At 35.8% G+C, this 27,147-nt stretch overlaps 1 protein-coding gene across 5 annotated transcripts in view; it reads left to right on the top strand.

Annotated features, from left to right (window-relative positions):
* PPP1R13B (protein phosphatase 1 regulatory subunit 13B) overlaps positions 1 to 27,147 on the top strand; it is a 75,447-nt gene that overhangs the window by 39,322 nt on the left and 8,978 nt on the right. For 4 of the 5 annotated variants that reach the window (XM_072863581.1, XM_072863584.1, XM_072863585.1 and 1 more), the window contains exons 5-10: positions 16,818 to 16,919; positions 17,880 to 18,054; positions 18,452 to 18,648; positions 20,519 to 20,683; positions 21,517 to 21,697; positions 26,893 to 27,062. In XM_072863581.1, the coding sequence (XP_072719682.1) occupies positions 16,818 to 16,919; positions 17,880 to 18,054; positions 18,452 to 18,648; positions 20,519 to 20,683; positions 21,517 to 21,697; positions 26,893 to 27,062 (990 nt within the window). The remainder of the gene's footprint in view (positions 1 to 16,817; positions 16,920 to 17,879; positions 18,055 to 18,451; positions 18,649 to 20,518; positions 20,684 to 21,516; positions 21,698 to 26,892; positions 27,063 to 27,147) is intronic. The other variant, XM_072863582.1, reaches the window with a different exon arrangement.

Here is a 27,147-nt window from a genome sequence, read left to right as displayed (position 1 = left end):
AAAAAAAGAATAAAATGTTAAAAATTATTGTGCAGATTAAACAATTCTGTGCTTGTATATTGCCTGATAATTGGCATCAAAAACACACACACACACACTCTTACACTTAAATATGCAGCAACAAAATTGTTCACTCAGTTTGGAGCTCTTAGCAGCTCATTTTGTGTATGGCATGTGGGCCCAGTAGAAGGAATTTTTTTCCCTATTCAAAACAGTTAATCATGTATTGCTTTCTACGTTCCTTTTCTGTAGAGAACAGTAGCTGATATCCTCTGCTGCACCGATCTGTTTATCCTGCTTCCATTGTCATATTGACAATGTAGTGAGATCATAGTGCTATAATGTGCTAGGGGGACATAACTCTTTCATGACCTCCCCTGATCTATTCCTCCATGTACGTTGTGGCACATATACTTGATTTGAGACATAATATCTTTGGAAATTAGGACTGGGATGTGCAGTATGCCTTATAATCTCACTTCTTGGCAGCACTAAAGTTTATGATAGCATGGCTTTGTATTTAATTCAATTTGCTGTTAATTTTTATGGGTAAAGCTCAGACCTGGTAACTTGAATAACACTACTGCCTGCGTGCCATTCAGTAGATATTTTTTAAAAAAAACAAAAGTTTGGCCACAAAATTAAAAATTATTAGGGAACTGATCACTTTAAAATGGACTTTTACCAGGTTTAGGAAATTATTAAAACACAAGAAAGACTAAAACACGAAGAGGTTGTATTAGTATAAATTGTGGTGGGTTTTATGCCAAAAATGGTACAAATTAGATTTTGAAAGTGTATAAAACTAAGGTTTTCAATTGTATCAAGTTTTAAATCAAAGGGGGAGGGGGAAAAAGAGGTGGCTTCAGGATCAAGGATTTAATCAGCTTACACTTACGTAATGCATTAGGCTTATTCATTGTTACTGGCATACTGAATGTTAGACTAGCCCTAATATCAATACAAACCAATGGAACATTGAAGACAGGTCAAATCTTACCATTCTGCATTCAGGTATATTTTTATGATGTGTACTGCTTTAATGATGAAATAATTGATTTTTACTTAATATCTGGATAGAGCTGAAAGTGTGACATGCATAGAAAACTTTAAGATGAATCTTTGCTTTAATGTTTGAATCAATAGTCTTGGAAAAAAAGATGGGCAATCTGTCTGAAATTCAATTTGGATAATACTATTAATTGGCATTTTGTCATATGCAATAGGATTTTTTTCTTCTTTGAAACTATATGTGCCTGATCAGCAATTGTTTAAATAATGGTTAGCTTAAAATCACATTATATAAATGCTTAAGTTTCATTAGATTATCTTCCAAATAAAGATTTAATGTTAAAAATAGAATAGGCTAGGTCTCTTCAAACAGTGAAACATTCATCGTTGTAAAAAGAATACTTATCTGTAAGGGCTCATCTGAGAGCTTTGCATTCTGCATAACAAAGTCTAAAGGAAAAAGTACATGACGTTTTGTAAATTGACTACTTCTCTTATTCCTGAGGTGACCTTTTGGGGTTTGCTTTTGTTTACAACTTTCCTTCTTGGAAGTGGAATTATGCTGTAATCAGGGCCTGATCTCTTTCCACCACTACATAAAGGTACAGATATGTGGAGATAAGACTTACATAACTAAACATTTCCTTTTGCCAGGGAGCTTGGACAGTGTCTCCAGAGGGAGTCTCTTTTTTGAGAAGCGCTGCCTCTTCCTCCTCTTCCTTTCTCTTGCATGTGTAACTGAGCCAGTTCGATTTGAACACAAGTTGTAGCAAGGGAAATTCTTATTAAATAATGGGAAAAATGTTTTCTCAATGAGAGTAACAGACATTGGAACAGATTGCCCGGAGTCTGTGGAATATCCATCTAGCTAAATAAAGTCCTGCGCAATCTTGAACTGCTCCAAGCAGGTGTTATTGAACCAGGTGACTTCCAGAGGCTCGTTTCTACTTAGATTATTCTTTGATTCTGTGATCAGTGGCCATGAAACAGTGATCATACAATGCTGGGTCTTGTTTGCTTCCAGATGTCCTAGTATGATCCAAGCTTCATTCCATAGAAGCAGCAGCGGTCTGAAAACAGTGAGACAGAGCAAATATAATTGTAACCACTGGGGGTCAGTGATAGACAGGAGAGGGACTGTGAGCCACCCGTCGTGGTGCAGCTGCCAGTCATCAGTAGGAAAAGTGGATCAGAGATGTATACTTAAAGGAAGTCCCAGAAAGAGGACTGACCAGATGATGACAGTTGTCCAGATGAAAAGGTAATCGGATAACAGAGAAATTTCTTGGAGATGAGAAAACAAAAAAGGAGATACAGTTCAGGAGGAAAAAAGGGTGGGGTTCAGGAACATGATGGAAGTAAAGTGTATTGGACTGAATAGAAGTAGATTAGTGTAATGAAGACAGGCTGTATACGAAGACAATACTCGTTTGCTGTAGTTGCTTGATTTTAATTATTTTTCTACTTGGTAATTTACTTGGGAAGAATAAAATGTCAGTTTCTGGTCTCTCTCTAACTTATTTTTGCTGTTTCTGATATTAAAATTGCTCCCCTGATTTCGAGAGACTGATATCAATAAGCTTTTTTCTTGATAGATATTGACTGAAGCCTTTGCCAAGAAATACGAAGTGGAACCTGATTTTATCTCTCACTGTGAAATTTGTGTTAGCTTTAGTGTAAAAGAAACTCATGTAGAGGAGGGAAACTTCACCATCATCGCAAACTGGAGAATCACACTCCTGTAAATTTTCTTAGTCTTGAAGCTGTGACCAATAGATAAAGTTGAGGATTAAAATTTTGTGCTGATTAGATAACAGAACTGAGCTTCGCTATTACCGTTAAAAGTGGCTCAAATCAGGCTTTTAGCAAAAAAATTACAGCAAGTAGTCCAACTGTTTTAGATTCAGGAGACTCTTATACTTTCATGCTGGGGGAATTGCTTAGGAAAATTCCATTAACAGGTAGATTAAAACTTCTACATATAAGTACATGCAAAGCAGTTTTTAATAGTACAGATTTAACTTAAGAGAGTGTATGGTTGCTGACGGAGAGTAGGTAGCCATCTGATGCAGTCGGTCTTTGTATCCTATTCCATCGTGGCAGTAGTAAAGCTACACTGCTTTTGAGTTCCTGTGATGTGACTTGTCAAATTTTAGGCTTAGAGTTTAGATAGCTTTATATGTGGTGCCAAAATCTTTGAGTAGAATCGTATGTTGTTCATTAGTTTTAACCATTTGATCCATACAAGTGTGACTAGGTAAAAAGTCATTAAACATCTAATATACCTTTTGTCATATTTTTGTTATGACAATTAAATTTTTTTTAAATGTGTTCTAAAAAGTGTCTGATTAAAGAATTTTCAAAGATGGCTGAATGGTTTTACAAGTATACTTGCACAGGCAAAATACTTTAGGTTTCCTTAGCCTGTCAGGCAAAGATATGACAAAATCTAATTGTGAGGGAAAAGGCAAACAAGTTAAATTTTTAACACAAGTAGTAACCTCAAGAGAAGAGAAATACATTATATGTACTTGCTTGGAGTTTCTCATTTGAAATGTTGAAGAATAAAGAGCTTAGTCTGGAATAGTTGTTCTTCAAACCTGAGCTGCAAATTCAATTTAATATAAGATTGTAAGTATTAAGTACTTTCTGTTTGTAACATTCAACAACGTACTTGGAAGAGGCTGCCATTCACATAAGACAGGTTTTAATCAAATTTGTTTAAAACAAACAAGTAACTATGTCAGTCTTGGAAATCTAGATTCTTTCAGGGGTCTCATAGCAAAGTCTAAGTAAATAATTCCATTAAAAGATGATGATAAGAAATTTAGGCAAAAGGAATTCTAACAGTTTGCAGAGAAAAAATTTTTTTCTGAAAAAATTTTCTTTCAGGCTTCCTGGAACATTTTGACCATGTAAAAAACCTGGTAATTAAATCAGATCCAGGTTTTCCCAGTTTTCTGCTGCAACTTTGTTTGTTGCTTTTTTTAAGGAGACAAAAATGATGGTATCTGCCACTTCTACAGTCAAGGGTGTTCCCTTGTCTAAGACATACATTCCTAAAATTATTTTTACCTGTCAGAGAGGGGAGCCTTGCTGCCCCTGCAGCAGCCTTCTGCACCATCAGACTTCTAGTTCAAGCCCTGGGTCAGCTTAATAGAGTTTGGATTCTCCTCAGACTGATACAGTTCTTCATTAAGTCTGTCTGAAGCATTTTCCAGACAGATGGCAGTATCTTGCTCTTCAAAAAATAGAAAAACTAATCGAACTAAAGGACTTAAGGGAAAAAAAATTAAATTAGGAAGTAAAAAAAAAAATTACAGTCTAAAGCTAATTTTAATGCATACAAATAGCTTTTGAATTCTTGCTGGACTAGAAATCCCAGTCTCTTCACACCTCAGTAAAGGACAGTTATGTAGGGTAACATCTCTACAAGACTATGTGATCTCATAGGAAGAACTTCTATGAAACTGTAGGGGATCCTGACCTCATACCTCACTCTAAGGCCTCTTGTAAACTTTTTAGGCAGAATCACATTATTCTTGGATTTGGAATGTCATGAAGAGTGTTTTGACATGTCCTGTGCAATCTCAAATATATTTCAATTCATAAGGGACAAAGTTACTAGATACTTACATTTTATGAATATAATTTGATAAGTTTCATCACACTTATTCTGTGATCATTTTCCTGTTATAATTTTAATTATGATGGCATTAGTTTATGACTAATATTACCTCTTAATATCTGACTTCATTTGTTTTGAGGAGTCTAAAGATAGTTTCACTAATTGGGAACAGGAAACGCTCTTGGAACCCACTTGGAGCATTTGTGAAAGGACTGTTTTCCTCCATGTCTTCTCCATGTATTTACATAATTTTTAATCTCTGTCACTATAGATCCCAAATATCTACCTAGATGGCTATGGATATGAGAGATACTCACGGTATACAGACTTGTAGTATACAGACACTTATACACACTCACTTGTATACAGACTTTGTAGTTCTGCTCTTCTGGGCGTCAAAGATAGTTCTGCTCAACAAGTTACAGGGAACAGAGATGTACTTTTCAACAACCAACAGGTGGCTTCCCATTTTGCAGAGGAGGAAAGACTTAAAGTGCACCATTTACTCAATCTACACCTTTAGTTCCCACTTTTACAGGTCTGACTTTGCTTTTCCTCAGGCATGGCTTTGCAGTTTTACAGCAATAATTAGTTGCACATGTCCATGGAAGGGGGAGGATGAGAAGTCCTGTCTGCTTGTTTGTTTAACCTCTAACTATGGTACGTATTTTCATATATTTGTATTGTGAACATGGAGCAATACAATTCACTCTTTTCCCTAGATTTCAAACTAAATGAAGCATATGGAGAATTGCCTCCAGCTGTCACTGCACATAAGAGATCCTGAGTTGCTTGGCCCTTATATAAAAGTAGAATAGTTTAGAATAAATGAGTGCTTCAGCTGACGCATAACATTATACACATTAGCTCATAAAGTAAATGTTACTTAAAGAGTTCATTTGTTATTTTTCATGAAGTATTGCTGTGCTTTCACAGTCCTTACACCAGCGCTGCAAACTTCAATGCCTTTTGTCACAGTTGCATCCTTTTGCAGTGACATTGGTATCGTTTTTAGTTAAGCCAAATATTTTAATATTAAGTTATTGTAAGGAAGATGGGACTTGTCCTTTCCTTTATTTCTGTAGTTCCTTACAGGAGACAGATTATGAAATTCACTGTGTCAGTGCAGAGCTGTAAGGGCTTAATTGTGAAAGCTTGAGAGTTTAGACTGCCCCTCTGTCTGAGCAGCTTTCAGTTCTGAGCAGGAGACTCTTCTGGTACTTACAAGGCCAACTATTCCTTTTCAGGCCACCATTGGAATTCTCTCTTTTATGTAGCTGTGTCACCTGCAGATTAGTGTTTCCTCTCCTCACTTCCACAGTTTCTGTGTTTTTTCTTGTGCAGTGCTGCTGTGGCCTCCTTTCTCTGACATACCTTTCCATGTTCACTGACTTGTTCATTTAGTTTCCTGTCCATCTAGCCTTTGGACACCTAGCATACCTATTTCCCACCCATATGTTTTTCCCAGGCAAGTGAACCTTTCCATTTCTCTGTTGTCTCCACAGCTGCCTCCAGATCCAATTGTTGTTAGGTTTGTTCCCCCTGCAGTCTTCCTCAGATCAAAGCAGAGAAAATGAAAGTCCCTCTGGCTAATTTAGGAGCAAGGGAGTTGAACTTGTTTTTCTTCTCTTATTCCTACTGGATGATGTTACTCTACAGCTCATACCTTTTCTTGCTTGCTAAAAATAAGCCTGTTCTTTATGCAGCTGAAATATTCACTGTATTGTGCTTGGACATACAGTTCTTCAGTGTCCTTATGGAGACCCATTTGGCTGGATCTCTTGTGTAAGTGCACTGAATCATGCTTGAATTACTTTCTTGAAAGTATGAAGGGAGGGTGAACTTGCATGTCATCCGTGAGTTTGACAAGGTAAACTACAGCTTTTTATGTTTTTTATCTTCTACTATATCATAATTTTTAGATACATAAGAAATTGTTAATGGGGTTTAGTATTTTCTTTAATGTTTAATATTTAAAAATCGTTAGGTCTAGGTTTTGGCTTGCTGCAGTCTTCTCTGACTTGCAGCCTCTTGATTTATGCTATTATGCACATGCTTTAGCTTTATCGCTGGCTCATGTATTCAGCTTGTTGCATGCAAGATTTAAGAAAAAGCTGAAGTACGTAGGGAAAAGCATATAGCAAACACTGGAAAGGTTATTTGCATACAACTGGTATCTATTCTGACTGTACTGTTTGCCTTTTATCTTAGGCAGTCTCTGTTAATAAAGAAACTCTTTCTTAAATTTCAGGTGGCATGGTTTTCTGACACTTTAAACAGTAAAACTAAAAACAAAAAGTAATGATTTTCCTGATCTTTTCAGTATTCAGTTTTTGCACTGAGTTGGTAATACTACAAAAATACAAATGGAACAAATAGTTCATGTGCTTTTAAAGCTATATTGTCTGTATTCTTATATTTTCAGTTTAACCTGATAACTGTGAAAGATATGTGTATTGCTCAACATTTTCCATTGAATATGAAAAGTGCAATGAATCAAGCTGATTGTAGTTGACAGCTGACTTGATCTTGCCGTGATTAGGTCTTTTACTGCTGGCAAAATCCACTAGCCTTTTCCGTTAGCTGATTGTTGATGAATGCAGAGAGACAGCTTTTCATATTGATAAAGAATTTGGGGAAACCTTTATTTCATATGGAATAAGAATTAAAAATATCCTACCTCCTACTGATTGCACTGAGCCAAAAAGCCATGCAAGAATCTTAAGATGTGTCCAGCTGTTGATTTGGCTTGTTCAAAGCAAACAGTTAAACAATTAGTGTAGACAGAAAATAACAGAAACATGGCGTTGAAGCATGTTGAAGCAACGCAAATGTTTACAGCTGATGGGCAGTGCTGCAAAATAAAGATGTGCTCTCTTACAATTACATGGGAAAATAGTGAACAGGTAATTAATTGCTTTTCAAAATTTGTTAGTTTTACACTTTTGTGAACATGTTATTTAAATACTGTGTAGCTTTTTCACTTTAGTTTAAATGATTGTGGGTTTGATTTTCACATGACTGGAATGCAGACCAGTTTGGGTTTTGTAACTCCTTATCTCTGAATTGAAATTCTTAGTTAATCAGATTTTCTTAGATGCCTTTGCTGTCATTTTTAAGTTTTAAGACCTTATCAAAAGCTTGTTACTTCAAAATGTCATGGTCAAGTTTTGCTTTTAACAATTTGGGTTTTATGGGAAGTGCAACTTGTACACTAAGTTTCACAACATATCTTGCAATTACAGGATACTTATTTTCAGTACCTTTGTGTTTTGGAAATGTTTTATTTTACTGTTCTCATATAAACAATATTACATCACAGGAAAACTTCATACTGAAACAATTACTTAAGGGAAGAATAAACGCATTGATGCTAACCAGGTTTTTCAGACTAATGATAAGTGCATCTTAACCGGAATTAGCTATCCTGTCAGAATAAGATGTTGCTTTTCTAAGAGACCCATAAAAATATAGTTCCAAGACTGTTTTTAAAGGAACTTGGACAGTGTGTTTTCAACATGTATTGTAACATGTAACATTGTCTATTACTCAAAATTACTCTGAGTAAAAGGATTGGTATTGTAAACAGGTCTGAAATTTTGTGCACAACTGATCTGTTATTTCTATAAGAATGCATAATTTCTTCTAAGATAATTTACTTTTGTTAGGAGTATGAGGTTGATATTTTGATTCAAATCAGCTACTGGGTATTTTAGCCGACACTAAAGTTTACATAAACATGCTTAAGATTTCTGTGGCTGTTAAAAGTGTCTGTAAGGACAAGGAAGAAAGTAGTATTTTAAATAAACGAGTTCCAGGTACTACTCTCCTATATTGTAGAAATTATTTATAGGCAGTTTATTTCATATGTAGCAGATGTTCAATATATGCTTAAATCCATTTCTAATTTTGAAAATCTATTTTAACGTTGTTTTGATTTTTGTTAAGTTCTGTCTTTTCTTAGCTTTTCTATGCAAAATAGAGGACAGCCTCACTTGTGAGATTTCTAAGAAAGCAATATGGGAAAACAGAAATCTGAAGTCTGTGGCTTATGCTGAATAGACTTTAAACATTTTATTATATAGAGTGACTTATTAGCATCAGCAAGTTGGAGGAATTGCTAACAAGGTAGTGTAGTTTGAGAGATGTTAAAATTTTATCAAATATAGATAATGTGAGGGTTTTCAGCAAATTGTGATACAGTTGAAGCATGTTTATTCTAGAAAAGTGTTAATGTGTTTATTTGCACAAATAAAATAACATTTTTATTATAAATTTCTGAGTAAAGTTATCAGATTCCATTTGTCATATTAATTTCAAGATCATTTGATTATCAGGAGATAGCACATGCTAGGTATATTTTCCTTTAATTCCCAATATTCTGGTTGCCTTTTCTGGGTTTAATTAGCTTGTTCATTTCCATTAAGCTAAAAAAGGCATGTGCTATTGTCATTGGATTCTTTAAAATGGATTTCTGCTATCGGCATATTTCTGACCCAATTAAAAAAATGCAAGGCAGAGCTGTGGATAAAGCCATTAAACTGGAAATAATGTCATCCATGTTGAGATCAGCAAAACCTCTATTTTAGTTTAAATTAAATAAAAACAGGTTTTCTTTTGTCTTTTTATAGTGTTATATAGTGTTTTCACACAAGATTTTCAAGTTGTCTTTGTCGTGCATGGCACTAGGATCAGATTTCATGGAAAATGTGGTCAAAAACTATTAAATTTCTTAAATTTGGTGATACATAGGGTCAGTATGTTTCACAAATGTAATTAGGTCAGAATCAGTAATCTTCAGCAGATGCTCCATCCTGTGTTCTCTCATAGTCCTCAGATAGCACAAGGAGGCCACATACATTTCACATATATAAGACCTATTTGATACAGAACTGGTATAATAAACGCCCATAACTTCCATCTGTTTTCCCCATCAGTACTGTTGTGCTGAGGACAGGTACCCAAACTGTGTGCTGGCTATTCTTATCAGAAACCTTTAAAGCTTCATTGCCAACTGAGCTAGTTAAAGCATCCCCTAAACTATGTTACTTTGAATAAGGCTTAAGGCAGAAAAGTTACGCATGACTGATGGGCTTCTGCTGCTCGTGTCCAAGTTAGTATGGGAGAATTAGGAAATCTTTTGCTGGATTCAGCAGGCAAAGCAAGCTGTTCCTTTCTTTCCTGCTCAGGCAATTTGGTAGTTGTGCAGCCAGAGCTGTAGGTCTTCCTTTGCTGTAAATGCGATACAGAGGAGGAAAATGCAGGGATGGCCCACTGAGGTGAGAGCTCCCTGGTTTGGGGAGGCTGGGAATTGTCAGAACCCTGATCCCAGTCTGGAATTCACTGGCTGGGGAGCGCTCCAACCTACCCCTGTTCATTTTACGGTTGTCAGTCTCCTTCATTCTGGGAAGATGTTCATTTATGTAATATACTTCACTTCCTTTGTCCACATACTCGTATACCTAGTCCCAGACCTGTCAGTTCTGTGTTTGTCACGTATCTATATAGATTTCTGGGGTTTGACAGCCCTACAAAGGTAAATTTGTAGTCTGGAGTTAAGTTATGTATTCCCTCATTTGCCCTAGGAAGGAACAGTGACTTAAAACTGCTATAGATTATGGAAAACTAAGTCTTTCAGTATGTGCAGTAAAAACAGTATTTACTTTGCATTTTTATGTAGCCCTTTTAAGCCTTCTCAGGAGCAACTTGCGGTACCTTTCTGGCCTTTGCTGTTCTCTCCTATTAGGCTGGTGAAGACGAAGTTTTCTTTTTGCCATGGCAAAAGTTGTATGCCTCATTAATGAATCCCACATGGGGGAATAAATTCTTTAAATCATGAGCTCAAAGGAGTTGATTATTGGATTTTTCTGTCTCTGTGTTTCAGTTTCTGCCTCTAATTCAGTACTGATCTTGTCCTCAGTCTGTGTTTTTTGGGGGGGTTGGAGTTTTGTTTTTGTGGTGTGTGTGTGTGTCCTCCCACCGCCCCACTATCTCTAGCCTTTGATATGCTGGTGTTGTCCCAACCTTGATAAAGAGCATTTTCTTTCACATTTATTCTGGCTGAGGATATGGTTACTTTTACCATTACAAACGTTTTATGGGAGGGGAGGCATGGAAGACTGCAGAGGATTGCCTTTTTTTTTCCTCCTTTTTTTCTTTTTTATTTTATTTAGCTAAAAAAGGCCATTTGGCCAAAACGTTCCTTATCTGTACTACAATTTTAGAGTGGCAGCCTATGTAAAGAATATACAGTGTAGCTGGGTTGCCGGTGGGATATATGCTGTATTATCTTTGGTATTTGCTCTGTATTGGCTGGTCAATAAATTAATAGGTGGTTGAAAGTAGTGGGATACAAGCAGAAAAACTTCCTGGGTAGCCCTTTTGATGGCCAGAGTCAGAACCAGCCAAGGCAGAAGCTAAGACGCAGACTTTCTCACCTCCCTGCACACTGGTTGATTATATTTTATCTGGGTTATGTTGGACCTTGGCAATTGGTGGTTTAACCTCAGAATCATCTCTGACTGTGACAAGAGAGAAGGGTGGACCGAAGTACTAAAAGAGAAGTGGTAAATGAGGGAGTAAGGATAGAGGTGATGGAGGTGAGCGATAGGAAGAAGACTAGAAAATATGTGAGAGAGAGTTCATTGCACATGATTCATTGTACAAGAATATGCATAGGAGAAGGTGGAGCTTGGCCAGTTTCAGGAGGCTTGAGGTACTTGAACCCTACGCTTTCTAGTGCAGGGCGTTGGGAAGGGAACTGAAGAATTGTGTGGGAGATGGGTGTGAACACCTATCTTAAAAAGAGAGAAGGAATAGATAAGGGAAGCTAATGACATGGTGGCTCTTGCAAACCTAGAAAAAGATATGAAGAGATAGCGTGCAGGAAATGATTCGTAAATTCTTCTACTGCTCTGGTTTTCTTTTTCAATTAATTGGTTACATTATGCTTTACACTGGCTATTTGAGTGGCTAGGTGTTGCTGAACCTAAACATGAGATTGCCAGTCATTATGGTGGCCTGAAAAGCTTTTCAATATTTGTTGTTTTCCTTTAAAGCTCTTATTTCTGAAATCATAACAGTCTCAGGTGTGGGTTTAGTATATGTTTCATTATTATTTTAAAAGTAACTTTCTGTTCTTACTAGTGCAAACTTAGAAAATGATCCAAAACAAGTATCTTCATGGCTTAGACATGGAGGAAAAGAAATGCATAAAATCAAACCATATCCTAATTATAATCTTTTAAAAAATAATCTATTTCAAAAGATTAGTCTCTTGGGGTTTTTAATATTGACATAATTAGATTCCTCTTAAAAGATAGTTTTCTGATGGGAGTAAAGGCAAAAAACCACTGGAATCTGTCCTTATTGCTTACATGTCTTGGCTACAGTATACTTTGCTTGTCAAAGAAATATTTTGAGTTCAGGTACAATTTTTCATTACTGTTGTGGGTTGCCAATGAGTAAGCCATTTCATAATAGCTCAAAAGCATGTAGACTGAGGACTTTGTGATGACAGACAGAACAGCATAGTGTGAGGGCAGAAAGGAAGGAAGGAGGAACAAGAAAATGAATTTTCAGAGTGACAAGACTAATGTGTAGAATTAAATATTAAAGGAGGTTCCTTTTCTTAATTAAATGCCTAAGGTATGACTTGTTTTGAGGCAGCTTTTAAACTGGTTCCCAAACTATTTAATTACTACTGTACCATTCATCTCACCTGTCTCAAAAATATTAATCATCAAATGGTAAAATATTAGTCTGTAGTAGGAGGGTAATGTCAGAAGCTGAAACTCCAGTTCATTACAAATTCTGTCTCTCATCGTGACCTTTTAAAGTGCATGCTAAACAAAATAAATACAAATTTTTTTAAGATTCTTGTCAATATTAAGAAATTAGGGAATATAGGTGTAAAGTATTCTTGTCTGTATGAGACATACATAATACTTCCTGAGTGCCTAATAATGCAGTGTTTGTTCTATAGCATTTTATTTATGAGTTCATCTCTATGTGTAACTGCTTCTGTGAATCAATGAAAAGAAATTTACAATTCAGCAAAACTGTCTGCTTTGATGTATCACCATGTAGCAAATGAATCTGTGGAATCTGGAGGAGTAGATATTTGTGGTGGCTTTTTAGTACATCCTTCAGAAGGCAGTTCTGCAGGAGGTAGGTTTCTCTTGCTCCAGGAGAAAGGAGGAGGTCTGGACCTTAAATGCGATAGGCTCATGTTTGTTTTGAGAGGTGAGTGACTTCATGGACAAAATTGTAATAACTCATATGAACAGCACAAACCTAAGAATCTGAGAAACCAACAACTTCATTAAAGAACTGAGAAAATATAGTGTGCTCTTTGCCTTGCATAACCTGAGGTTCTGAAGAAGGACCAAGACTGACTTTTTTCAGTGGTGGTGTTTGCATACAGGTTATTACAAGCAGACTCAACTAATATGAAATGCTCTAAACGAATTGATTCAACTAGATCTCGGCAAGAGAAAGATTCAGTGTTTTTCGTGCTGTTTCAAAAACGATGCTCTCCTGTTTTGGAGACCTGAAATCAGCAACAGTCTATCTGAAAATAATTTATTTGATGTCGAAGAGGAATTCTGCTTGGTCTGTTTACTGCTTTTGCCATGTGGATGAAAAAGAACAAACTGCGAGTGAAGTTACAGGTTTAAAACTTTGTTTCCTCAGCTGCCTCTTCTTTTCTTTCCTAAGTATAGTGTGGTTATTTTAAGTGAAAGGGACACTTATTGGTATTCAGTGAGGTAAACATTAAAAGATTTCTCATAGAGCGTTTATATTTAAATGGTTAATTATCACTGTTTCCCATGTTCTTGTGCTTTGCCATGTATAAAAGGTTTTTAGACATTTCACTTTTTAAATGGAACATTTTACAATAGTTAATAGCTTCTTTAAGGAGAAGCTAATATTTGCATTCATCTTATAATTAATCTTCTATACTTTACATAATACAAAATAATGCAGTACTTTTTTCAGGCATTATAAGACACTTTCAAATATGCTTATTTAAAGCAGTAAAAATTCTGAGCTTTTGGATCAAACTGGTTTTTTGTTTCTGGTGCTTTTACAAACCAGTTTCTTATTGTCGTTGTGCATTCCAGGTTACATTTTTCATTTAGGAAATCTGTAATTTTCACTTGGTGAAATGGCTTTTTTACCTTGAAATATACACAACCCCTATACAGATACCACTTTTTGAGTCTGGATATATTTCGACAAGATTTCGTAGCAGAATAAAACATCTCTCTTTCTCGGACAGTGTTATACTGAAAATTACTGCTGGAAATAGAATGAGCTATCAATGTTGTTAACTTAAACTGATGATCAAAGCAGAAAGGAGGGAAGCATTGGGAAGACTTTGCATAGTCTGATGCAAGTTTTATATTTTTGAAACAGAGCATATGTGTATTGAGAAAATACTATCAATTCACACCCCCCACCTTTTTTACTTTTAAAATCAGTGATCCAGGGGGAAGCCCTAAAGCCATTCTGAGCCCCTTTTAAGAATTGTCTACGGAGTCCAGCAGAAGCAGATGTAGAGGTTTAGGTTTTTCTGGCAGAAGGTCATGCCAAAGGAAGTCAGCAGAGCCTGAACATGTTCTGGGAGCAGAGTCTGGTTTTTCTATGTTATTTTCTTCTCTCAAGTGAGCACATTTTGGTTTGTGGATGGCACTTGGAAAAGCTTCCTTACTTTCTTACCCCATTAGTGCCTTTCAGTCTGTAATTAATAATAAAATGTCTCTCTTTGATTTATTAGCTGGTGGCCACAAGTGCATACAAGTTATTTGGCCTTAAAGAATATTGTGAAGGACTCTTGTCTATCATAAGTCATGCTAATAGAAAAAGTACATACTACTAAGTTCAATCTTTTTTTTTAAATTACTGTGTTTACTAACAAAGTGTTGAAATAGAGAATTAGTGTTTTTGGTGGATTTTACCTTTTGTTCTAGTTCCACTATTCTATATAGCTATAACTGTAAATAAATACATAGTTATTTTTTTAATCACTTCTCTACCATAAATAGTTTTCATTATTGTTGACTAGTAAGAGGAGTTTCAGTTGTAGTATCCAGTAAGAATTATAATTTCACTCCATAATTTATTCAGTAGGAAATATTCAAAGAGGGACAATAACTTTCTCTAAAAATTTTAGGCTGACGTCTCTATATCATGTCTATATCATGCAGCAACTTTAAAAGTTAGTTTTCCAAATCTGGCTCATTTTAGTGACTGACCTTGAGGTGCATATCTTACCTGAATAATTGTGTGCAGAAACATGAAATATTAATTGGAGTTCAAGTAGAAAAAAAAAAAAAAAATAAATCAGTTATTTTAAGACAAATATTATTTCCCTTTCCTGACTGAAGCTTAAAGAAACAGTTCTGTATTATGCATTGATTGTGGAGAACTGACAGTTACTTAAGTAGGAATTTGATGTAGGAATATGAAACAAGCCATTCAAAGTGGCTGAGATACTTTGGTATCAACAAGATGTTAGAGGAGAATTTTACTTTGCTTAGAGTGAGGTACAGGTATTGCAGGGGACGTTGTCAGACAAGATCACTGCAGAACTGCATTGGAAGTCAGTAGCATGGGCCCAGAACAGCAGAGCAGCTAAGTCGGCTTTCCTCTGGGATCGGGTTTGATCAGATCCACAATCTGATGCTTGATTGATTGGGGTGAGGAGGTGTTTGGCGTTTTTGTTTTTTTTGTTTGTTTGTTTGTTTTTATTGTGCATCTTTAAAATGTTTAGACCTCATTCCATTTTGAAAACATTAATTTGAAAGAGAGTTTATTATTATATATTATCAATATATCCCAAACTTCTAATTTTCTTTTCTTTTTCAGCAGTATTGACTATATTGAGGATAGGAAATGATGTAATTTTAATTTGTTCTACTAATAGTGTAGTCATGTAGTTTGGTGAAAATACTACATTGTTTATTGAATTATTACAATGCAGTAATCCAGCTTTTTTACATTGATCCAATAAATGGACTGAATTACATGTAAATATCTTGAAACAGATGTTGGGCTATTCTGAACTTTCCAGCTTTCCAGCATAATTTTTCAAAGGCTGGTATGCTCTTTCTGTGCAAATTCTAAAGTTGTGGTTAAATTGCAATTCTAAGGTTGTGGGTTTTGGTTTTCTGAGTAGCAAAGCAGGTGTGGGGCAAGTGTCAGCTTCTGGAATTGGTCTTGTTACACTGCACTTTCCTTCTTGTGATTGCATAGTAAAAAACATGGTTGACTTGAAGTAATTTAATGTATAATTTCAATTATATGTGTTGATAGAACTATGAATATACTGAAACGATGCATTCATTGTTAAAAACACATAGTATTTGGTCTCGCACATTGTCACAGCATAACATAAATTTTAAATAATTTTCAGTAATTGCCTCTCTACCCCAATTTTGTAAATGATTTGTTAGTTTTGGAATGCAAAAGGAGCAATAAAGCCCTACTAATGTCTTGTCTTTTCATTCAAAGTTTGCTCAGTAATAGCCACTTACTTATCCAAAGGGGATCAACTTTACTTTGCTTCACTTTGTACAGATTGTTTTTCACAGATTCTTACCTTAAATGCTCCAATCTGCCAGGAAATTTCACCATCTTTGGATGTGAGCTTAGTGACAGCCTTTATCTAAGCCTTTATGTAAGGGTTCTCATGTGGTCTTGTCCTGCGCTAGGTAAATAACGCTAATCACCAGGTAAAGCTGCCAAGGCAGTTAAAATGAAAGCGGTAGGAAAGGAAAGAAGCTTCAGATTCCAATTACTGCTTAAAATACCTGCTTGTATGCATGTTATCACATGTGCCATACCAGTACTGTGTATTAATTCTACAGTACATGTGAACAGAGCAGTGTTAAATGTAGTATAAGGGCTTTTTTCTCTTGTTTGTTTTGTCTCTTAGTGTTTTTGTCATTCATCTGCTTTTCCCCTTTTTGCTTTTTCTGTCCCTGGTATGTGCATGGTCTGTGTCCTTTCATTCTGCTCTGAGGTTCCTTACTCTTTCATCGGTATCTATCGTTATTCCTCTGAGGACTGGGGAGGAGGCTTTAGCCTTCCTCTGAGGAGTGAGGATTTAGCTTCTATAGTCAGAACGCTTAATATACATCAACACATTAATGTAACATTTTGTGTTTTGCAGGTTGGGAATCCACGTGTTGAGCTCACTCTTTCTGAACTTCAAGATATGGCTGCCCGACAACAGCAGCAGATTGAAAATCAACAGCAAATGTTGGTTGCTAAGGTAATAATTATATACAGAATATAATAATACAAATTTCCTTCAACATACGCAAACATCAGTTTCATGGATCCAGAAAAACACACTAATTCATTCTAGATAAGCTCAAGAAAGAACTCGAGAAATCCATTGTTTTGCCAAGTTATGTGTCTTTATAAAAATATTGCTAGGCTTTAATTGTCTCTTTTGTGAGGCTCACTTCACGATCTGTGATAGACCAGGCTTGACTCTCTGCTCATCTTTAGTAGGTCATTCACTCCAGTATAGTAATAGTGGTGTGAGATGAGAATATGCCTGCTTCGTATATATTCCTATATTACATTTCCAAAGTCTCTGAGATTAAGAATCTAAGTATGTTTTCAGAGTGGGGAGTGGGTTTAATGTTTTTGACATTGTTATAGGTGTTATACAGTAGGTATTGGATGCTTGGAGTACTTGGGAATCAACCTATCAATTCTGTTGTTCTTTTTTGATGGAAATAATGTAGAAAAAGAAACATTTTCCTCGTGTGCCCAGTGTTACTTAGAACTGGAACATTATCTTACAGTAGGTCAGCTTGTTTAAAATGGTCTGTTAGACATATTTTGTCTTCTTTGGGAAGCTGGATGACAGCGTTGGAAGTTCATTTTGCAACAGCAGGAAAAGTATTAATAGTGGCAGAAAACAAATGCCAGAGGAAGCTTCACAGATTTGTTTGAACGAGTGTTCAGGCTGGGATTGTATTTGCACATATATGTAGATTTTATATTTGGTCTAAAAAATCTTGAATCTCTGCTCTAAAACAGATTTGTTCAATTAATGTTAAGTTTTTCTAGGAGGACTGATACATATTTTAACTAGATACAACTTTTCTGATTTCTGGAAATAAACCACTGATCATAGTGATGTGTTTTTCGAAGTTAACTTCTTTTTTAAAAATAAATGGGTAACAGGTGCCTCTTGTCTAAAAACTCATTTTGTCAGGAACAACGTTTGCGTTATCTGAAGCAGCAAGAACGTCGTCAGCAGCAGTCTGTTTCTGAGAGTGAAAAGCTTCAAAAACTTAAAGAACGTGTTGAAACCCAGGAGACAAAGCTGAAAAAGATCCGTGCCATGAGAGGACAAGTGGACTACAGCAAGATCATGAATGGCAATCTATGTATGTGGAATTTTTAAGTAATTTATTTAATTTAATTTACTATTCACTGCATGACTGGCAAATAATGCCATATTGCTAGTCAATATGGCATTGAAGCAGGATTTCAGACAGAATGTTTTTTGTCTTACAGAGGGTCCTGTGTTTCTATGAAATTTATATATGATGTAACTTTTTTTTTTATATAGTCAGGCATAAAGTCAGAATAAGTGTATTCTATAACTATTAGGAAATACTATGACTGTTAGCAAATTCCCAACACATAAATATTTCCTATGTGCATGCATATACTAGATTTAAAACTAGTGTGTTGTATTTATCAATACCTGTAGAATTAAAAAAATCAACAACTTCTGCTTTACTTAATTGTTTTTTGTTATTTTCACGTTGTTAAATTTAGCAACTGAAATTGAGCATATAAGTGCCATGTTCCAGGAAAAGCAGCAGGAGCTACAGGCTGCAGTGTTAAAAGTGGATCAACTTACTCAGCAACTGGAGGATTTAAGGAAAGGGAAACTGAATGGGTTTCAGTCTTACAATGGACAAATGACAGGACCTGCAGCAGTAGAATTAAAAAAGTTGTATCAAGAGCTACAGGTAAGTAATGGAGAGATGCTATTTGGATGATAGCTGTAGATTTTAAAAAGCTGTATTACTGCTCTTATGGGTGGCCATTTGGTTCTGTGACATCTTATAAAACTGGTGTATTGGAATGCTGTTAATGTGTGAAGTTGTAGTTAGCATATAACCCTCTTTAAAACCTATTTTTATTGTTGCTCATACACATAATGATACAAAGCATGCAAGTGTTCTGAAGGGCATTTCTCAGCCCCTAATACTGAAATACTGACGGTTTAAATACATAGTCTAGTATTTGTTTTAATTGCTCTTAAAAAAAAAAAATCTTAAAAATTCATTTCAGTACTTTTCTATTTTGTAAAGAACTGGGTGTAGCAAGCTCACTTAGATGCCATCTTAACTTGGAGACATGACTGGACAGTGAATGAAATAGTATTTAAATATTTTATGAAAATATAGCTATAATGTCTGGTGTAAATAAACAAAATACATAGGAATTAAATAACACATTTTAACAGAATCATCACAAATATAAGCTGCACTGTATTCACTGCACTATATAGTGCACTACAGCTGCAGTATATTCACACAGTATTCCCTGTATCACTATCTTATATCTTCCTCCAAGAAGATCGTTACATCTAAAGTGTAGTTCTCACGAGAATAATTAAATATTCCATTGACATTGAAATGTTGTCCAATTTTTATGTTTAGAAGTTATGGAATACTTAATCATGTGCCAATGTGTCAGGATTTGAGGGCTTTTTTATTTACTCGTACTTTATTGTGATCAAGGCAACAGCTCTAATATATAGTTAATATTTCAAAATTAATTTAAATTTCAAAATTAGTCTCACTCATTTCTTTACATGACCAAATACAACATACAAATTAATCCATCACATGTTTTCATCAATTAGGAATAAGGGTCCCCTTTCCCCATTTATACAAGGCATACAGAATCATAGAACAGAATCCTGGAATAGTTTGGGTTGGAAGGGACCTTTAAAGGTCATCTAGGCCAAACCCCCCTGCAATGAGCAGGGACATCTTCAACTAGATCAGGTATCTATCTACCTTTGTAGTATTTCTAAGTGCAAAGATGCTCAACAGATGAAGATTTCTCTCTTGTGCTTCACCATGATCCCATATATGTTTATCAAGACTTAAATTTGCCTCAGGTTTTTTTTGCATGTAACACTACCATGAAAATTGGAACACTGAGACAATACTGTCAGAGTTATTGAAGGTATGAAAAAATGCCAATGGGAAAGCAAGAGAAATAATTATAAAGACTGTCTTGGTTGATTTAAACCATAAAGGTAATCCATCCCCTAATCTTACTGGAAAGCTGCTGTGAAGGTTTCAGTTTAATCCCCATGTAGAGAGGAAAATCTGTGCCCAGTCCCTGCATTAGCAGTTCAGTTAACCTCCCATCCAGACATCGAGTTTTATGCGGAACTGGAAACAGAATCAATAGCATAATTTCTATTACAAGTTTTTTATCACTTAGTTTTCACAATATTCAAACTGTCTTGGGGGTTAAACATTACAAACATTTTCTGTGACTTAATTTTTCACAGTGTAATTCAGTCCTGAAATGTCTTTATGCCTAATTCTTCAATCGATTTGCTATAAATGGGATGCAGTCTACGTGTATTTAATAGGTATCCACTAGTTTATTAGGACATTCTTTTGCTGCTTTCTTTTAAGAGTTGTTCATGGTTGCAAATGCTAATTTGACAGGCTGTGTGGAAGCGTAACATTAGAGACGTCAGAACATAGACGATCCAAGTTGCTTTGGGTTTTTTAACACTGTATTAAAAAACAACTTGACAACAGACAAAATGAAGTAACTGTCCTAACAAGTGCGCTTTTTTTTTTTAAGATTCGTAACAGGCTTAACCAGGAGCAGAACTCCAAGCTTCAGCAGCAGAAAGAACTCTTAAACAAACGTAATATGGAGGTGGCTATGATGGACAAGCGAATCAATGAGCTGCGTGAACGACTATACAAGAAAAAAGTTGAGGCACGTCAAAAAGAAAACATTCCTGTAAGATAAACTGTTAAAAGGGCCACACTTTAGTTTATCAAGAGACTATAAAAACTACATAGAATCTCACTTTTTCCCAGCTGAGTAATACAATTACATCTAAAGAACCTATTTTAAAAGTAGCAGGCTTCTTAAAACTATTTTACGGTTTTGCGTAGGTATCATAAAACTGTTAGAATGTGTTTCCTTTTATTTTTCTTTATGGCCCAGACCTTACTATATTAAAAATTATAGTAGTTTATATTTCTAGGAAGGAAAGTGTGATTATGGGCTGTGTTTCAAAGCATGAGAGCATAAAAAGTTTGGTTTTTATAAAATATTGATCTTCCAATATGGAAAATTGATAAAAATATAAATGGTCTGGTAAAGTTAGTCTTAATAATTGTCTGGAACTTTGAAAATAAATCAGTTGCACAGTAGACCATTTGTCTAAGGAGTAGAGAGATAAATTCTGGATTCCCGTACGTATTCCTAGCTGGAGGTATTGCTTTTAAAAAAACCCAAAACATATTTGATCATTTAAGAACTCATTTTAGCCCATTTGTCTAAGAAAGGCACAATGAAAGAGACCTTATACAGATAAAGGTTTCTACAAGAAATGTATGTGCTGTGGCTGAGAAATTTAATTTTTGAGGTGTTGATTTTAGAGAATAAAATTTGTCTACTTTTTTTTTTTTTTTGGGGGGGGTAGAAGCATGGAGTATGGTAACTTAATTATTAAGGTTTCTTAGCTACAGTGCATGGTTCTAGATAATTACATTTAGACCTCCTGTCCATACACAAATGCCTAGATTAAATGGAAGTTCACATTTCAATTTGTTTCCTTTCTTTAGTTGAATCGTATTAATGGAACTTCATCACCCCAGTCATCCTTGAATGCTTCAGGAAGGGTGGCAGCAGTAGGACCTTACATCCAAGTTCCAAGTGCTGGCACTTACTCTGTACCAGTAGATCCAGTTAAACCACAGTCTCTCACCATTGCTTCTAGCTCAACACATGGAAGATCAAAATCCGGTAAGCACTTAAGTGTGGTGTTTATTAATACACATGGTTTGGAAAGGAGTAGTAAAGAAAAGGAGTAATCTTAGGAGACCCCGTGTTGGCATAATGTCTGTAGTGGAAAAGGCAAGTTTTAGATGTCTTGATACTACTCTGTGAATTGGACATTAGTCATTTGATATGAAGCATTTTTGCCTCTTTCCATGAATTTTTCTTAGGAGACTGAGTGTTTTCCTTGAAATTTTACTAGCTGGTACATGGCTAAAAGGAGCACCTGGTTCCTTCACAGATTCTATGTTCTGTCTTTAATAGGTTTTCAATTAGTTTGTGTGTTTGAATATAATAATGAAATCAACTTTGTGGCAAACTATATTATAAACAAGTATTAACAGTATGTTGCTTTTTGTCAAGTAAAACAAAGTTAGTGAACAAGTAAAAATAATATCACTTCTCAGAAGGAAACTAACTAGGAAATGGAAAAAAACTATGGGAAGTTTTTGTTCTAACTGAGCTATGAGAATTTGTGGTGCTTGAAGCATTTCTGAAATGGAATAACCTTAGCATTGATGCTGTTTACTTGTTTCTGCCTTCATTAGTGAAGGAGCTCTCCCTCCAGAGTACTCCCCAGAATTCGATTTCCAAATTGGCTCCCAGGTCTCCCATAATTAATAAGACCATCTACATTATAAATTTTTTTTTTTTTTTTTTTTTTAAATTTACGTTGGTAACGGAAGGAAGCAGGTCATGACATTTGTGCCTGAAGTTCTCATTCTGGCAAAGTTCACCTCTCTGCTCACATCTTAGCAAAATCAGAATTCTTAAGAAATGGTTAGCTAGGAAAACGCGCGTAATACAAATAAAAATGGACGATCCCATGGGTCTAACCACAGGACTTAGTTTACCTGGTCTCCTAGGAGACATCTAAAAATGAGATAAACAATGACCACTAGAGCAAAGCTTCTGCAATATTCACATGCATTCCAGTACTTAAAACGGAATACTCCAGCAAAGCTTGCAGCATGCTTCCAAATGGGGAGGAAGAGATGGAGGGACGACAGTCTGAACATCTCTGTAGGAAAGAATGACAGAAATGCCCCCCCTAGAAATCCCAAGGACAGGAAGTGAAACTATCCAAACAGAACTTAAAAAAAACCCAGTCTTTTTTCCATTGATACTAGTGATTTAACAACACCTTCAGTTTAATTCAGAGGCTGTACAAACCCCATCACTGTGGTTTTATGGAAAAGTCTTAACAATATGGAATTACTTAATTGCAGGGTGAAGTGACAGATTTTTGCAACAGTTTTGTTTTCAGACATGTGGATTCCTCTTCCACATATGGGAAAGGACAGCTCATAACTTTTAAGTTCACCAACCAAAAATAATTCACTATTTTTAAAATATCAACCTCAGAAGATATACATACCCACGTCTAGACATACCTCAGGAGGCTACAAGATCTCTGAATGATAACTTTTTGATTTTATAAAAGTAATTCTTCTGAGGACTGACTTTGTGTTTATTACTCTGAATGTACTTGAATAAAGTCCTATAAGACAGATTTATGTAAGGAGAAACTTATATGCTCCCAGGAAGAAAAGAAATTGAGAATTGTTTTTCAACTGTCATGCTTTTATTTCTCATTATCTGAGTGTTCCTGTTCTAATTTCTCCATTGTCATTGTTATAATTTTCCCACCACTTTTTTTCTTTCTTTTTCTGTGTAACTGGATCTGCCTTGGTGTGTCCGGTAGAGACAGACTGTGGGTGTGTGAAAAAATCTCCAGACACCTGGAAGGTTTCTGATTTAGACATAATAGTGGATCCTATTCTGTCACCTCCCACTTCTCTTCAGTCTGCTGTTCACAATGTCATCCGCCTGGCACCTACTCTCTTTGACACCCAGCACTGTGAGTCCATGGAAGATCTCTGGCTAGCTAAGAACTCAGTTTTTAATATGGTCATCTGAGCTCTTGCATACAGATGCATATTAAACAGCATCTTTAGAACTTGTGTTGTGGTCTGGCATGCAGAAGATGCTGTTGAAATGTAAAATTGTTGAGAACTTGCTTTTCATCTTTGAAGGAAATAGATTTGCAGCAAATTCATCCCTGGAATACTGGAGTAGTGTACTAGGGATGAGTTTTCTTCACTGAAAAACCTTGAAATTTTCTAATTGTTACTAGAAAATTCATGGTAATCACCAAAGCATGTTTTAGTCTATCTCAGATTAGATAGATGTATTACATACAGGTTTAGCTTGAGTTACTTCGTGGGAAATTTTGAGTTTCCATGTAGCACTGGCCCCAGAGTTGGGATAAAAGCTCACTCTGTCCAAGTCAATAGCAAGAATCTTGCTGACTTCCATTGGATAAAAATGTTATACTTGGTTTGCACTTCAGTTGCCATAGTAAGTATCCTGGATCCAGACCTATAAAAATTTTAGGTAAAATCAGAGAAAATGCACAAAACCTTTTGTGTCTGCATGTCAGAGTCTTATTTACGTAAATACAAAAGGGACTGGTGGGAGCTGAAATACACTGGGTGTTAGGTAGTCTTAAAAGCAGCAGACAAGAGGGTACATTTGGAGGCGAAAATGAAGCCAGTTGGCTGAAATGCCTATGGGGTGGGTGAGAGCAGGAGCTAGTGAGGGCTTGTCAGAAGGGCGTTGCCATCAGATGCGCAAGAGTGCCTGGGACCTGTTCAGTCTAACCAAAGATAGCAGAAGGCAGGCGCTGTTCGGTTGCCTCCTCTTAGCACCTATCCTGCAGCCTCTGGCGCCATACGCTGCAGCTGCAGATTGCAACAGCAGCTTAGTTCAGTGCATGAGATTCAGCTTGGGGTGTGGGAGTACATGAGAGGTGCACTCATAAAAATGCATGGTAGTTGGCAAGTCTGCCAGATTGTAATATGAAGGACATGAAGGTGGGAACAGTTACATTCTGATGTTTATCTAAGTAGAATGAAACAGAGAAGTTAGAGGGGAAAGAGTCTGAATTTACTTCCAGTCTGTTACACAGAATTTGGGGATGAACATGCTAATATTTGGAATTCGAAGGATTACAAAAAGTTTTTGTATAACTATCTTTCTAATAGAAGAGTGTGGCTTGTATTTGCAGGTAAGATAATTAAATCATTTGGGATTTTTGCTGTTGTTCCTGTAAGTGCTTTCTTAATAGCTAAACTTATGGCTAAAGATGCTTTCATGTTTAGCGTGAATCATTTATAACACCTTTTACTGATCTTCAAAACAAAAGTTTTACTGAACCATAGCCTTACTGGAGTTATGGAACATCCTGTGTATTTTGTACAGTAAATGTTAATTCAATGGAAAATTTGCCATTATTTAGGGTCAAAGTGTTTAGACTTTGGTCGATTTGGTCTTGCTCTTGATAACCAGATGATTAAAAACAAAACCAAACAAAAACCCCAACATGTCCAGTTCTGGGATGTTGCCAATACTAAAGCTGGGCCTCAATACTTGACTTCCTGGCAGTTTGCAAGTCTGAAAAGTGATTTCTGGACTATATACTGTATTCTCATTGTAAAAATATGCAAGTGTTAACCCTATTTAAATGACCAACCACAAAAATACTCTTGCTCCGAAGTAATTATCTCTCAGAATTCAAACACAGTTGATCTGAATTTGAAAGTTTAATACAATATAGTGTGTGTAATATTAAGGAATGATCTGCACATATAATTAAAAAATAATTAGTATCGTAGCTTAAATGCAGAGGTGTAACTTTTTTGTTTGTTTGTTTACTTAAAAGTGATATGATTTTAACAAGCCTATAAATAGGTTTATGAGCTAATAGAGTGAATTTGCACTCACACAGTGAAAACACTGGGTGGTCACTGTCAAGAAATCTTCAGGTTGTCATACGGCGGGGGGGGATACTCAATAAAGAGGATAAGGCTTATGGATAGAAAGTAGAGCGGTGATGTTAAATTCGCTGTAGTTGGAATGTTCCTATGTAGCTTATTCTTAGACTATCCACTATACTAGACAAGGATGGCACGGAATTCTAGAAATAGCCTTGCTGATTCTCTTTTCTAGAGGCTTAAAACTGAAATGAAATTGGAAATGTCGCCATTAAATACCTGATTTTCATTTGATGTTGTCTTACTGTGGAGTCCAGAAATCTCAGTAAATCTCCACACACACACAAACGCCCCTCCATTTTAGTTGTCATCCTCTAGTGAAGTTAGTTACATTTTACATGTCATCTTTACTGATGCTAAGTGCTCCAGTAAGGGAATTACAGGCAATAGGGAAGGAGAAATGATCTCTGGTCTCCTTAGACTAAGAGAAACATGAAGTTTAATCTTCTAAAGGCAAATCAAAGCCTTAGGATCCAACCAGGGGTCTATTTAGTTACTATAAACCAGATCTAATTATCAGGCTACTTAAACCCTCTCGCTTAGTTAGAGAACAGAAACTAAATAGTCTCATGCAGTTAATAAAGTAACATATCAATGCATCTAGGACTTCATTAAGGATTTGTTGCCTCAGTTTATGTACAGCTATGCATGATTTTTTGCATATGAAGATAAAAGCCCATGACTTGTCTCTTGACATTGTGAGTTGAAGTTGTCAGCTGACTTTATAAATTTCTTTAAAATTAAATCTCTGGGGCAATTCTAATCAGGTAAGTGTGTTGAGGAAAAACCAAAAGGTAAGTTACATTCCTTTGCGGGCAGTCGCAGTTATGCTTTTGTTCCACCCCATTGTTGAAATGAGTTTTTCCATCCTGTTATGAGTGAATGAATCTAGTAACCATAGTTTAAATTTGGAGTAAGTCCACTCAGAGCTTACGTAGACTTAACATTTAGCATAATTTGACAGTGTCTCTGCATGGTACCAAAAGGAATATGTTGATGAAGTGTTTCTGTAAGGATTTTTGTTCTGAACTTGTTTGCCTTCTAATAGTAGATTATGCAACGCTGAAACCAAAATTGTAACCATCTTTTTTTCTATAGAAATTTTCAATACAGTTTGAATGTCAAAGGGTAATGAACAGCATATTATGTGCGGGGATTGGGCTTTCAGTATTGATTTCTGAATCAAACATCAATAGTAATTTATCTCATTTCAGGAATCAAATTAATCCTGTTGCAATCTAAGCTATTCCATTTCCCATGTTGTTTTGCTTGTTTACAATGGTGATGTGGATTATCTTAAATATAGTGTTTTTGTCTGTTTTCAAGCTAATGATGGAAATTGGCCAATACTTAAACAGAGCTCAACCCCTGTGGTAAAACCTCCTCAGATCTCCAACACAGACTGGAAAGAATCAAGCATGGATACTGCTTTAAAACAAGGAACTATATCTAGCCAGCCTTTGCCAACTTCAGTATTAGGAAGTACTGATAAACTGGTGGGTTTCATCTGTGATATATTTATAGATCCATTTTGCTGAAATTATGAACCTTTGGCTTCCATACCTGAACTCACTTCAGTTA

The sequence above is a fragment of the Ciconia boyciana genome, chromosome 6, assembly GCF_034638445.1.
Source record: "Ciconia boyciana chromosome 6, ASM3463844v1, whole genome shotgun sequence".
Taxonomy (NCBI): Eukaryota; Metazoa; Chordata; class Aves; order Ciconiiformes; family Ciconiidae; genus Ciconia; species Ciconia boyciana.
This window is presented reverse-complemented; position numbering and strand designations above follow the sequence as displayed.